The sequence below is a fragment of the Balaenoptera physalus genome, assembly GCF_965194825.1.
Source record: "Balaenoptera physalus genome assembly, chromosome: 7".
NCBI classification, from domain to species: Eukaryota; Metazoa; Chordata; class Mammalia; order Artiodactyla; family Balaenopteridae; genus Balaenoptera; species Balaenoptera physalus.
In genome coordinates this window covers 45,066,352-45,081,964 of record NC_138886.1, presented here as the reverse complement: position 1 = coordinate 45,081,964, position 15,613 = coordinate 45,066,352, and the positions used below count along the sequence as shown (strand labels likewise).

Sequence of the window (15,613 nt, the reverse complement as noted above, 5' to 3'; positions counted from 1 at the left end):
CCAAGATTATAGTGTGTGGCTGGGTTTCTTTTCCCAGCCAATGCAGCCACATACAGACTGGTAAAATCATATTGAGATGAGTGTGAGCCAACCAACAGCAAGAATAAGTCGGATTTATAGGATAAGGACCATAAGAAACCATGAGTTTATAAAACTATAGCAAAAATAACCACAGGTAGAGATCGCCATAGATATGCAAATAGGAATTATCCATTGCAATTACACATTGTCCTCCAGAATGTGATAGTGATTTAAAACAATTGTCTTCATCTTTGAAATTCTTAAAACATAATCTCTTCATTTCATAATTAAAATATTAGAATTTCTGACATGAGGATGGTGCAGCCATCACAGGATGTAGTAGAAAGAATCTAAGGGTAACTAGGATTCAGTCTACAAGTGAGAAAACTGAGTTGCCACGGCTTTATCACATATTCAAAGAGTAGGAAAAATACAAGTTGACCTTTGTGAAAGGGTTCATGTTGCCCCGAATGATGAATAAGGGCAGAGGAGGCAGCTCTGGTTTAGTTCTCCTTCTCTCTCTCTCTCAGTTCTTTCTCCCAGGTAGCCCTCCCTTTCAGTTATAAGTCCTTTTAGTCCTAGAAGATACTTCTCCTTGAGATTTCAGGATAAACACCTTGATCAACTAAATTATCAGCACTAGAGTCTTTTCTTCCAAAGGCCAACTGAAGACGGTGCTAAGGTTTAATGACTCTCTTTCCCCTCCTCCTCCTTTATCGTAGCTCACCTCCAAACCTCTTTGGAAGGAGGTGGGAGGGATAACAACTAGGAAGGGAAATGCAGCAGAGGGGATGAGTAACCAGCTCTCACAAGCTCTCCTGCTGTGCACCCTAAACCTGAAGTGCAATTCCAGGCTGAAATATAAGGGTAGCCTCTTCTGAGAGATCAAATAAAATGCATTCAGGCACAGAGGATGTAACAGGAGCCTAATGCTAGGCATAAAACGTATTAGTGATCAGATCTGTCTAAACATGTTTTCAGTTTCCCTAAATGTACCATATTCCCCCTTGGCCTTCCCACAAGCTATTCCTCACGCCTACAGTGTTCTTACCCTTCTGTCTCACCAGACACCAAAGACCTCACTCATCTTTCCCATCTCAGCTTAGCCATCCCTACTCTCAGATGGCCTCCTTGACACATGCACACCACCCCAGAAAAACAGGAGGAGTTCCCTTTTCATTCTCTCAAAGAACCCTGTATTCCCCTTTCCTAGCATCCCCACCATCTGGGGTAATTGTATATTTATTTCCTGTTTCCCTCACTAGACTGTGAGCAATGTTAGTACACAGAACATATTCTCTTTGGGGCATAGCAAAGTATGGGCAACTGATAAAGATCTGTTGAATGGATTAAAAAAATGAGTAAATGAAGATGATTATGAACAAACATAAACGCAAAAGGAAGAAGACAAACAATTAAGTGAAAAATTACATAAAGAGTTCTATGAGAGTCAGCTTCCAAAAAGGACTGGAGGACAGTTTTCTTGCCAACTAAAACAAACAAACAAAAATCAACGCACAAAGTTAGATGCAAGTGGATTAGTAATCAGAAATGTAGATTACTGTACAATTATATTATGAAACCTTATTATGATTGCACTATTAAGAACAGTTTTTCACATCCTTTTAACTGATGATGCACTGCAGGACACAACTGATTCTGAGCTTTCCTGAGGCAGGCTCCCCCTGTATTTTCCCCAAGGAAAGCTGCCTCTAATAAAGCAGTGTACAGTTAACAAGCTCAATAGAAAACAGCTGAAAGACAGCTGACCTGTCAGTACTATGTGAATCACATGTAAAATTACTATATTAGGGACAGGAGAAAAACTGGCCTGTAAAGCCCAGCACTATCATTCAGGGGGTACAGAAATTTCTCCATTTTCTTCCTGAGAAAAGGCTCTCACAAGGGCATAGCAGGCAGCAACAGTCACAGGTTAAGTTACTGGGAATTGCTATGGCTGTGATTCAGGTGAAGTCTGTTCTTTGGTAGTAACTTTTATACATTCCTTAAGAAAAGGGAAGCCGTTTGGCAACTGCCTCATGAGCAATAAGCCATTCTCTTCTGAAGAGGGCACTAACCTGGCTGAAAGAAGTCAATCAAAGAGGTGGCCACACCACACCTGGGAAAGGTATCATGCCCCTCAGACATAAAAGAAAAAGAAGAGTCAGGTCATTTTTGTCAACAGGTGAGTAACATGGACCGCCTTTGCAATAAAACCTGGTCATCTGACCATCTACACTTAGAAATACAATTTGGAGATACATTTGGAGGTTATAGCCTCTGTTAAAAATCAGCGAAATAGGAGACCTTCAAAACGGTGGAGGAGTAAGACGTGGAGATCACCTTCCTCCCCACAAATACATCATAAATACATCTACACGTGGAACAACTCCTACGGAACACCTACTGAACGCTGGCAGAAGGCCTCAGACTTCCCAAAAGGCAAGAAACTCCCCACATACCTGGGTAGGGCAAAAGAAAAAAGAAAAAACAGAGACAAAAGAATAGGGACGGGACCTGCACCAGTGGGAGGGAGCTGTGAAGGAGGAAAGGTTTCCACACACTAGGAAGCCCCTTCGCGGGCGGAGACGAGGGGTGGTGGTGGGGAAGCTTCCGAGCCACGGAGGAGAGCACAGCCACAGGGGTGCAGAGGGCAAAGCGGAGAGATTCCCGCACGGAGGATCGGTGCCGAGCAGCACTCACCAGCCCGAGACGCTTGTCTGCTCACCCACCGGGGCGGGCGGGGGCTGGGAGCTGAGGCTCCGGATTCAGTTGGATCCCAGGGAGAGGACTGGGGTTGGCTGCGTGATCACAGCCTGAAGGGGCTAGTGCGCCACGGCTAGCTGCGAGGGAGTCCGGGAAAAAGTCTGGAGCTGCTGAAGAGGCAAGAGACTTTTTCTTGCCTCTCTGTTTCCTGGTGCGCGAGGAGAGGGGATTCAGAGCGCCGCTTAAAGAAGCTCCAGAGACAGGCGCGAGCCACGGCGATCAGCACAGACCCCAGAGACGGGCATGAAACGCTGAGGCTGCTGCTACAGCCACCAAGAATCCTGTGTGCAAGCACAGGTCACTGTCCACACCTCCCCTCCCGGGAGCCTGTGCAGCCCGCCACTGCCAGGGTCCCGTGATCCAGGGACAACTTCCCCAGGAGAACGCACGGCGCGCCTCAGGCTGGTGCAACCTCACGCTGGCCTCTGCCGCCGCAGGCTCGCCCCGCATTCCGTACCCCTCCCTCCCCGCCGCCTGAGTGAGCCAGAGCCCCCAAATCAGCTGCTACTTTAACCCCGTCCTGTCTGAGCGGGAACAGAGGCGCTCGGGAGACCTACACACAGAAGCGAGGCCAAATCCAAAGCTGAGCCCCAGGAGCTGTGCAAACAAAGAAGAGAAAGGGAAATTTCTCCCAGCAGCCTCAGGAGCAGTGGATTAAATCTCCAAAATCAACTTGATGCACCTGCATCTGTGGAATACCTGAATAGACAACAAATCATCCCAAAATTGAGGCGGTGGACTTTGGGAGCAACTATAGACTTGGGATTTGCTTTCTGCATCTAATTTGTTTTTGGTTTTATGTTTATCTTAGTTTAGTATTTAGCATTTATTATCAATGGTAGATTTGTTTATTGATTTGGCTGCTTGCTTCCTTTTTTATATATATATATATAGATATATATTTTTTTTCCTTTTTCTCTTTCTGTGAGTGTGTATGTGTATGCTTCTTTGTGTGATTTTGTCTGTATAGCTTTGCTTTCACCATTTGTCCTAGGGTTCTGTCTGTCCATTTTTATTTTTATTTTTTTTAGTACAGTTTTTTTTTTCTTTTTTTCTTTAGTTTTGGCTGCCTTGGGTGTTCGTTGCTGCATGCAGGCTTTCTCTAGTTGCGGCCAGCGGGGGCTACTCTTTGTTGCGGTGTGCGGACTTCTCATTGTGGTGGCTTCTCTTGTTGTGGAGCATGGGCTCTAGGCGCACAGGCTGCAGTAGTTGTGGCATGCGGGCTCAGTGGTTGTGGCTCACGGGCTCTAGAGCGCAGGCTCAGTAGTTGTGGTGCACAGGCTTAGTTGCTCCGTGGCATGTGGGATCTTCCTGGACCAGGGTTCAAACTCATGTCCCTTGCATTGGCAGGTGGATTCTTAACCACCGCACCACCAGGGAAGCCCTTTAGTATAGTTTTTAGCGCTGGTTACCATTGGTGGATTTGCTTCTTGGTTTGGTTGCTGTCTTCTTTCTTTTGTTCTTTATTTTTTTTTATTACTTTTAACTTTTTTCATTTTAAATATATTTTTTTTATTTTCTATTTTTAAAACTTTATTCTATTTTTTTTTCTTTATTTCTTTCTTTCTCCCTTTACTTCTGAGAGGTGTGGCTGACAGGGTCTTTGGGCTCGGGCTGGATGTCAGGCCTGGGCCTCTGAGGTGGGAGGGCTGAGTTCAGGACATTGGTCCACCAGAGACCTCCCAGCTCCATGTAATATCAAAAGGAGAAAGCTCTCCCAGAGATCTGCATCTCAACGCTAAGACCCAGCTCCACTCGACAACCAGCAAGCTACAGTGTTGGACACCCTATGTGAAAAAACTAACAAGACAGGAACACAACCCCACCCATTAGCAGAGACGCTGCCTAAAATCATAATAAAGTCGCAGACACCCCAAAAGACACCACTGGACGCAGACTTGCCCACCAGAAAGACAAGACCCAGCCTCATCCACCAGAACACAGGCACCAGTGCCCTCCACCAGGAACCCTACACAACCCACTGACCCAACCTTAGCCACTGGGGGCAGACACCAAAAACAATAGGCACTATGAACCTACAGCCTGTAAAAAGGTGACCCCCAAACACAGTAAGTTAAGCAAAATGAGAAGACAGAGAAACACACAGCAGACGACGGAGCAAGGTAAAAATCCACCAGACCACACAAATGAAGAGGAAATAGGCAGTCTAACTGAAAAAGAATACAGAGTAATGATAGTAAAGAGGATCCCAAATCTTGGAAATAAAATGGAGAAAATACAAGAAACGTTTAACAAGGACCTAGAAGAACTAGAGAGCAAACAAAAAATGATTAACAACACAATAAATGAAATTAAAAATTCTCTAGAAGGAATCAACAGCAAAATAACTGAGGTATAAGAACGGATAAGTGACCTGGAAGATAAAATAGTGGAAATAGGGGCTTCCCTGGTGGTGCAGTGGTTGAGAGTCTGCCTGCCGATGTGGGGGACACGGGTTCGAGCCCTGGTCTGGGAGGATCCCACATGCCGCAGAGCAACTGGGCCCGTGGGCCACAATTGCTGAGCCTGCGCGTCTGGAGCCTGTGCTCCACAATGAGAGAGGCCGCGACAGTGAGAGGCCCGCGCACCGCGATGAAGAGTGGCCCCCGCTTGCTGCAACTAGAGAAAGCCCTCGCACAGAAACGAAGACCCAACACAGCCATAAATAAATAAACAAACAAATAAATAAATTTAAATTAAAAAAAAAAAAAGAAAAAGAAACAATGACTGTTAAAAAAAAAAAATAGTGGAAATAACTACCACAGAGCAGAATAAACAAAAAAGAATGAAAAGAATTGAGGACAGTCTCAGAGACTTCTGAGACAACATTAAACTCACCAACATTCAAATTATAGGGGTCCCAGAAGAGAAAAAGAAAGGGACTGAGAAAATATTTGAAGAGATTAGTGTTGAAAACTTCCCTAATATAGAAAAAGAAAGAGTCAATCAAGTCCAGGAAGCACAGAGAGTCCCATACAGGATAAACCCAAGGGGAAACATGCCAAGACACATATTAATCAAACTATCAAAAATTAAATACAAACAAAAACATTAAAAGCAGCACGGGAAAAACAACAAATAACATGGAAGAGAATCCCCATAAGGTTAACAGCTGATCTTTCAGGAGAAACTCTGCAAGCCAGAAGGGAGTGGCAGGACATATTTAAAGTGATGAAAAGGAAAAACCTACAACCAAGATTACTCTACCCAGCAAGGATCTCATTCAGATTTGATGGAGAAATTAAAACCTTTACAGACAAGCAAAAGCTAAAAGAATTCAGCACCACCAAACCAGCTTTACAACAAATGCTAAAGGAATTTCTCTAGGCAGGAAACACAAGAGAAGGAAAAGACCTACAATAACGAACCCAAAACAATTTAGAAAATGGTAACAGGAACATACATAGCGATAACTACCTTAACTGTAAATGGATTAAATGCTCCAACCAAAAGACATAGACTGGATGAATGGATACAAAAACAAGACCCGTATATATGCTGTCTACAAGAGACCCACTTCAGACCTAGGGACACATACAGACTGAAAGTGACAGGATGGAAAAAGATATTCCAGGCAAATGGAAATCAAAAGAAAGCTGGAGTAGCAAATTCTCTCATCAGACAAAATAGACTTTAAAATAAAGACTACTATAAGAGACAAAGAAGGACACTACATAATGATCAAGGGATCAGTCCAAGAAGAAGATATAACAATTGTAAATATTTATACACCCAACATAGGAGCACACTAATACGTAGGTGAATGCTAACAACCATAAAAGGGGAAATCGACAGTAACACAATCATAGTAGGGGACTTTAACACCCCACTTTCACCAATGGACAGATCATCCAAAATGAAAATAAATAAAGAAACACAAGCTTTAAAAGATACATTAAGGGCTTCCCTGGTGGCGCAGTGGTTGAGAGTCTGCCTGCCAATGCAGGGGACACGGGTTCGAGCCCTGGTCTGGGAAGATCCCACATGCTGTGGAGCAACTAGGCCCGTGAGCCGCAATTACTGAGCCTGCGCGTCTGGAGCCTGTGCTCGGCAGCAAGAGAGGCCGCGATAGTGAGAGGCCCGCGCACCGCGATGAAGAGTGGCCCCCACTTGCCACAACTAGAGAAAGCCCTTGCACAGAAACAAAGACCCAACACAGCCATAAATAAATAAGTAAATAAATAAAATTTAAAAAAAAAAAGATACATTAAACAACATGGACTTAATTGATATTTATAGGAAATTCCATCCAAAAACAACAAAATACACTTTAATCTCAAGTGCTCATGGAACATTCTCCAGGATAGATCATATCTTGGGTCACAAATCAAGCCTTGGTAAATTTAAGAAAATTAAAATCGTATAAAGTATCTTTTCCGACCACAACGCTATGAGACTAGATATCAATTACAGGAAAAAATCTGTAAGAAATACAAGCACATGGAGGCTAAACAATACACTAGTAAATAACCAAGAGATCACTGAAGAAATCAAAGAGGAAATCAAAAAATACCTAGAAACAAATGACAATGAAAACACGATGACCCAAAACCTATGGGATGCAGCAAAAGCAGTTCTAAGAGGGAACTTTATAGCAATACAAGCCTACCTTAAGAAACAAAATATCTCAAATAAACAACCTAAAGCAATTAGAGAAAGATGAAAAAAAAAAAACAACCCCAAAGTTAGCAGAAGGAAAGGAATCATAGAGATCAGATCAGAAATAAATGAAAAAGAAATGAAGTAAATGATAGCAAAGATCAATAAAACGAAAAGCTGGTTCTTTGAGAAGATAAACAAAATTGATAAACCATTAGCCAGACTCATCGAGAAAAAAAGGGAAAAGACTCAAATCGACAGAATTAGAAATGAAAAAGGAGAAGTAACAATGGACACTGCAGAAATACAAAGGATCATGAGAGATTACTACAAGCAACTAACTATATGCCAATAAAATGGACAAATTCTTAAAAAAGCACAACTTTCCAAGACTGAACCAGGAAGAAATAGAAAATATAAACAGACCAATCACAAGCACTGAAATTGAGACTGTGATTAAAAATCTTCCAACAAACAAAAGACCAGGACCAGATGGCTTCACAGGTGAATTCTATGAAACATTTAGAGAAAAGCTAACACCTATCCTTCTCAAACTCTTCCAAAATATACCAGAGGGAGGAACACAACCATACTCATTCTACAAGGCCACCATCACCCTGATACCAAAACCAGACAAAGATGTCACAAAGACAGAAAACTACAGGCCAATATCACTGATGAACAATGGTGCAAAAATCCTCAACAAAATACTAGCAAACAGAAAACAACAGCACATTAAAAGGATCATACAACATGATCAAGGGGGATTTATCCCAGGAAGGCAAGAATTCTTCAATATACGCAAATCAATCAATGTGATACACCATATTAACAAATTGAAGGAGAAAAAATATATGATCATCTCAATAGATGCAGAAAAAGCTTTCAACAAAATTCAACACCCATTTAAAATAAAAACCCTCCAGAAAGTAAGCACAGAGGGAACTTACCTCAACATAACAGAGGCCATATATGACAAACCCATAGCCAACATTGTTCTCAATGATGAAAAACTGAAACCATTTCCTCTAACATCAGGAATAAGACAAGGTTGTCCACTCCCACCACTATTATTCAACATACTGTTGGAAGTTTTAGCCATTGCAATCAGAGAAGAAAAAGAAAGAAAAGGAATCCAAATCAGAAAAGAGGAAAAGCTGTCACTGTTTGCAGATGACATGATACTATAAATAGAGAATCCTAAAGAAGCTACCAGAAAACCACTAGAGCTAATCAATGAATTTGGTACAGTAGCAGGATACAAAGAAATCTCTTGCATTCCTATACACTAATGATGAAAAATCTGGAAGAGAAATTAAGGAAACATGCCCATTTACCATTGCAACAAAAAGAATAAAATACCTAGGAATAAACCTACCTAAGGAGACAAAAGACCTGTATGCTGAAAACTATAAGACACTGATGAAAGAAATTAAAGATGATACAAACAGGTGGAGAGATATCCCATGTTCTTGGCTTGGAAGAATTAACATTGTGAAAATGACTATACTACCCAAAGCAATCTACAGATTCAGTGCAGTCCCTGTCAAACTACCAATGGCATTTTTCACAGAAACAGAACAAAAAATTTCACAATTTGTGTGGAAACACAAAAACCCTGAAAAGCCAAAGCAATCTTGAGAAAGGAAAACGGAGCTGGAGGAATCAGGCTCCCAGACTTCAGATTATACTACAAAGCTACAGTAATCAAGACAGTACGGTACTGTCACAAAAACAGAAATATAGATCAATGGAATGGGATACAAAGCCCAGAGATAAACCCACGCACAAATGGTCACCTTATTTTTGATAAAGGAGGCAAGAATATACAATGGAGAAAAGACACCCTCTTCAATAAGTGGTGCTGGGAAAACTGGACAGCTACATGTAAAATAATGAAATTAGAACACTCCCTAACACCATATACAAAATTAAACTCAAAATGGATTAAAGACCTAAATGTAACACCAGACTCTATAAAACTCTCAGAGGAAAACACTGGCAGAACACTTTGACATAAATCACAGCAAGATCCTTTTGACCCACTTCCTAGAGAAATGCAAATAAAAACAAAAATAAACAAATGACACCTAATGAAACTTAAAAGCTTTTGCACAGGAAAGGAAACCATAAACAAGATGAAAAGACAACCCTCAGTATGGGAGAAAATATTTGCAAATGAAGCAACTGACAAAGGATTAACCTCCAAAATATACAAGCAGCTCATGCAGCTCAATATCAAAAAAACAACCCAATCCAAAAATGGGTAGAAGACCTAAATAGATATTTCTCCAAAGAAGATATACAGATTGCCAACAAACATATGAAAGGATGCTCAACATCACTAATCATTAGAGAAATGCAAATCAAAACTACAATGAGGTATCACCTCACACCAGTTAGAATGACCATCATCAAAAAATCTACAAACAATAAATCCTGGAGAGGGTGTGGAGAATAGCGAACCCTCTTGCACTGTTGGTGGGAATGTAAATTGATACAGCCACTGTGGAGAACAGTATGGAGGTTCCTTAAAAAACTAAAAATAGAACTACCATACGACCCAGCAATCCCACTACTGGGCATATACCCTGAGAAAACCATAATTCATAAAGAGTCATGTACCACAATGTTCATTGCAGCTCTATTTACAATAGCCAGGACAGGGAAACAACCTAAGTGTCCACTGACAGATGAATGGATAAAGAAGATGTGACACATATATATAGTGGAATATTACTCTGCCATAAAAAGAAACAAAACTGAATTATTTGTAGTGAGGTGGATGGACCTAGAGTCTGTCATACAGAGTGAAGTAAGTCAGAAAGAGAAAAACAAATACCGTATGCTAACACATATATATAGAATCTAAAAAAAAAAAAAAATGTTCTGAAGAACCTGTGGGCTGGACAGGAATAAAGACGTGGATGTAGAGAATGGACCTGAGGACACAGGGAGGGGGAAGGGTAAGCTGAGACGAAGTGAAAGAGTGGCATGGACATATATACACTACCAAATGTAAAATAGATAGCTAGTGGGAAGCAGCTGCATAGCACAGGGAGATCAGCTCAGTACTTTGTGACCATCTAGAGGGGTGGGATAGGGAGGGTGGGAGGGAGACGCAAGAGGGTAGAGATATGGGGATATATGTATATGTATAGCTGATTTACTTTGTTATAAAGCAGAAACTAACACACCATTGTAAAGCAATTATACTCAAATAAAGATATTAAAAACAAAAAACAAAAAAACAGCAAAATAATGTAGGTTATTAGCAAACCTTAGAGTGGTGGGTGTGCTCTCCATCTTGGAAGTTAATCGTGCCAAAGGTATCTGTAGAGCTTTTCGTTGTGTGCTTTTCAACAGACCATTGTTCATTTTCACTACCGTTGGCAGCTGAGATGGTCCAGGCATAATCTATCCCATAATGGTCTCTAATCAATCGCCCACAGTAACACCTTAAATTTGGGATGAATACCAATTTCAAAAGAGAAAACACACAATTTCAGAACAGAAAATAGATGTAATGTTTCTACATGTTCCTAGGGTAATGTATAGATGACATATATGAACAATTTTTAAAACTTCACACTGAGATTCATATTTGATTTCCAACACTGGGTTGTTTTCTAAGTTTAAAAACATTCTCACTGGTTCTCTCCCTTGGCTACACATTAGAACCATTTTTGGGATGTTTCAAGAAAACACTAAAAATCTCTTACACATCCATGTTCATAGCAGCGTTATTCACAACAGCCAAGAGGTAGAAGCAACCCATGTATTCATCAATAGATGAATGTATGAACAAAATGTAGTATACAGATTCAATTTTGCAAGATAAAAAGTTCTGGAGATCCATAACACAACAATGTGGATATACTTAACGCTACTGAACTGTACTCTTAAAAATGATTAAAATAGTAAAGAAAACAAAAACAAACATCAAATTGTATATTTTACATATGTGCAGTTTATGTCAATTATACCTCAAAAACTATTTTTAAAAAATAATCTTGTGAACAATCATTGACAGGAAGACACTGGAACTCACCAAAAAAGATACCACACATCCAAAGACAAAGGAGAAGCCACAATGAGATGGTAGGAGGGGCGCAGTCACAATAAAATCAAATCCCGTAACTGCTGGATGGGTGACTCACAAACTGGAGAACACTTATACCACAGAAGTCCACCCACTGGAGTGAAGGTTCAGAGCCCCACATCAGGCTTCCCAAACTTGGGGTCTGGCAACGTAAGAAGGAATTCCTAGAGAATCAGACTTTCAAGGCTAGCGGTATTTGACTGCAGGACTTCGACAGGACTGGGGGAAACAGAGACTCCACTCTTGGAGGGCACACACAAAGTAGTGTGCGCATCAGGACCCAGGGGAAGGAGCAGTGACCCCATAGGAGACAGAACCAGACCTACCTGCTAGTGTTGGAGGGTCTCCTGCAGAGGCGGGGGGTGGTTGTGGCTCACCGTGAGGAGAAGGACACTGGGAGCAGAAGTTCTAGGAAGTACTCCTTGGCATGAGCCCTCCCAGAGTCTGCCATTAGCTCCCCCAAAGAGCCAGGTAGGCTCCAGTGTTGGGTTACCTCAGGCCTGTTTGATTGTTTACCAACAGGGAGGGAACCCAGCCCCACCCATGAGCAGACAAGCAGATTAAAGTTTTACTGAACTCTGCCCACCAGAGCAACATCCAGCTCTACCCACCACCAGTCCCTCCCATCAGGAAACTTGAACAAGCCTCTTAGATAGCCTCATCCACCAGAGGGCAGACAGCAGAATGAAGAAGAACTACAGTCCTGTAGCCTGTGGAACAAAAACCGCATTCACATAGAGATAGACAAGATGAAAAGGCAGAGGGCTATGTACCAGATGAAGAAACAAGAAAAAACCCCAGAAAAACAACTAAATGAAGTGGAGATAGGCAACCTTCCAGAAAAAGAATTCAGAATAATGATAGTGAACATGATCCAGGACCTCGGAAAAAGAATGAAGGCAAAGATTGAGAAGATACAAGAAATGTTTAACAAAGACCTAGAAGAATTAAAGAACAAACAAACAGAGATGAACAATACAAAAACTGAAATGAAAAATACACTAGAAGGAATCAATAGCAGAATAACTGAGGCAGAAGAACAGATAAGTGACCTGGAGGACAGAATGGTGGAATTCACTGCCGTGGAACAGAATAAAGATAAAAGAATGAAAAGAAATGAAGACAGCCTAAGAGACCTCTGGAACAACATTAAATACAACAACATTCACATTAGGGGTCCTAGGAGGAGAAGAGAGAGAAAAAGGACCCAAGAAAATATTTGAAGAGATTATAGTCGAAAACTTCCCTAACATGGGAAAGGAAATAGCCAACCAAGTCCAGGAAGCGCAGAGAGTCCCATAAAGGATAAACCCAAGGATAAACACGCCGAGACACATAGTAATCAAATTGACAAAAATTAAAGACAAATTATTGAAAGCAACAAGGGAAAAACGACAAATAACATACAAGGGAACTCCCACAAGGTTAACAGCTGATTTCTCAGCAGAAACTCTACAAGCCAGAAGGAAGTGGCATGATATATTTAAAGTGATGAAAGGGAAGAACCTACAACCAAGATTACTCTACCCGGCAAGGATCGCATTCAGATTCAACGGAGAAATCAAAAGCTTTACAGACAAGCAAAAGCTAAGAGAATTCAGCACCACCAAACCAGCGTTACAACAAATGCTAAAGGAACTTCTGTAAGTGGGAAACACAAGAGAAGAAAAGGACCTACAAAAACAAACCCATAACAATTAAGAAAATGGGAATAGGAACATACATATCGATAAGTACCTTAAACATGAATGGATTAAAAGCTCCAACCAAAAGATACAGGCTCACTGAATGGATATAAAAACAAAACCCATATGTATGCTGTCTACAAGGGACCCACTTCAGACCTAGGGACACATACAGACTGAAAGTGAGGGGATGGAATAAGGTATTTCATGCAAATGGAAATCAAAAGAAAGCTGGAGTAGCAGTACTCACATCAGATAAAATAGACTTTAAAATAAAGAATGTTACAAGAGACAAGGAAGGACACTGCATAATGATCAAGGGATTAATCCAGGAAGAAGATATAACAATTATAAATATATACGCACCCAACACAGGACACCTCAATACATAAGGCAACTGCTAACAGCGCTAAAAGAGGAAATCGACAGTAACACAATAATAGTGGGGGACTTTAACGCCTCACTTACACCAATGGACAGATCATCCAAGCAGAAAATTAATAAGGAAACACAAGCTTTACATGACACAACAGACCAGATAGATTTAATTGATATTTATAGGACATTCCATCCAAAAACAGCAGATTACACTTTCTTTTCAAGTGCACATGGAACATCCTCCAGGATAGATCACATCTTGGGTCACAAATCAAGCCTCAGTAAATTTAATGAAAAGTTAACTCATATAAAGCATCTTTTCAGACCACAACACTATGAGATTAGAAATCAATTACAGGGAAAAAAACATAAAAAACACTAACACATGGAGGCTAAACAATATGTTACTAAATAACCAAGAGATCACTGAAGAAATCAAAGAGGAAATCAAAAAATACCTAGAGACAAATGACAAAGAAAACACGATGATCCAAAACCTATGGGATGCAGCAAAAGCAGTTCTAAGAGGGAAGTTTATAGCTATACAAGCCTACCTCAAGAAACAAGAAAAATCTCAAATAAACAATCTAACCTTACACCGAAAAAACCTAGAGAAAGAAGAACAAACAAAACCCAAACTTAGTAGAAGGAAGGAAATGATAAAGATCAGAGCAGAAATAAATGAAATAGAAACAAAGAAAACAGTAGCAATGATCAATAAAACTAAAAGCTGGTTCTTTGAGAAGATAAACAAAATTGATAAACCATTAGCCAAACTCATCAAGAAAAAGAGGGAGAGGACTCAAATCAATAAAATTAGAAATGAAAAAGGAAAAGTTACAACAGACACCGCAGTAATACAAAGCATCCTAAGAGACTACCACAAGCAACTCTATGCCAATAAAATGGACAACCTGGAAGAAATGGACAAATTCTTAGAAAGGTATAACCTTCCAAGACTGAACCAGGAAGAAATAGAAAATATGAACAGAACAATCACAAGCACTGAAATTGAAACTGTGATTAACAATCTTCCAACAAAAGTCCAGGACCAGATGGCTTCACAGGTGAATTCTATCAAATATTTAGAGAAGAGCTAACACCCATCCTTCTCAAACTCTTCCAAAAAACTGCAGAGGAAGGAACACTCCAAAACGCATTTTATGAGCCCACCATCACCCTGATGCCAAAACCAGAAAAAGATACTACAAAAAAAGAAAATTACAGACCAATATCACTGATGAATATAGATGCAATAATCCTCAACAAAATACCAGCAAACAGAATCCAACAACACATTAAAAGGATTATACATCATGATCAAGTGGGATTTATCCCAGGGATGCAAGGATTCTTCAATATACTCAAATCAATCAACGTGATACACTGTATTAACAAATTGAAGAATAAAAACCATATGATCATCTCAATAGATGCAGAAAAAGCTTTTGACAAAATTCAACACCCATGTATGATAAAAGCTCTCCAGAAAGTGGACATACAGGGAACCTCCCTCAACATAATAAAGGCCATATATGACAAACCCATAGCAAACATCATCCACAGTGGTGGAAAACTGAAACCATTTCCTCTAAGATCAGGAACAAGACAAGGATGTTCACTCTCGCCACTCATATTCAACATAGTTTTGGAAGTCCTAGCCACGGCAAGCAGAGAAGAAAAAGAAATAAAAGGAATACAAATTGGAAAAGAAGAAGAAAAACTGTCACTGTTTGCAGAGGACATGATACTATACATAGAGAATCCTAAAGATGCCACCAGAAAACTACTAGAGCTAATCAATGAATTTGGTAAAGTTGCAGGATACAAAATTAATGCACAGGAATCTCTTGCATTCCTATACACTAATGATGAAAAATCTGAAAGAGAAATTAAGGACACACTCCCATTTACCACTGCAACAAAAAGAATAAAAAACGTAGGAATAAACCTACCTAAGGAGACAAAAGACCTGTATGCAGAAAACTGTAAGACACTGATGAAAGAAATTAAAGATGATACAAACAGATGGAGAGACATACCATGTTCTTGGATTGGAAGA

The 15,613-nt window shown here is 40.4% G+C and overlaps 1 protein-coding gene across 4 annotated transcripts in view; it reads right to left on the bottom strand.

Moving 5' to 3' along the window:
* TRPM6 (transient receptor potential cation channel subfamily M member 6) overlaps nt 1-15,613 on the bottom strand; it is a 209,006-nt gene that overhangs the window by 99,701 nt on the left and 93,692 nt on the right. For all 4 annotated transcript variants that reach the window (XM_082470799.1, XM_082470801.1, XM_082470798.1 and 1 more), the window contains one exon: nt 10,667-10,844. In XM_082470799.1, coding sequence (XP_082326925.1) covers nt 10,667-10,844 — 178 coding nt within the window. The remainder of the gene's footprint in view (nt 1-10,666; nt 10,845-15,613) is intronic.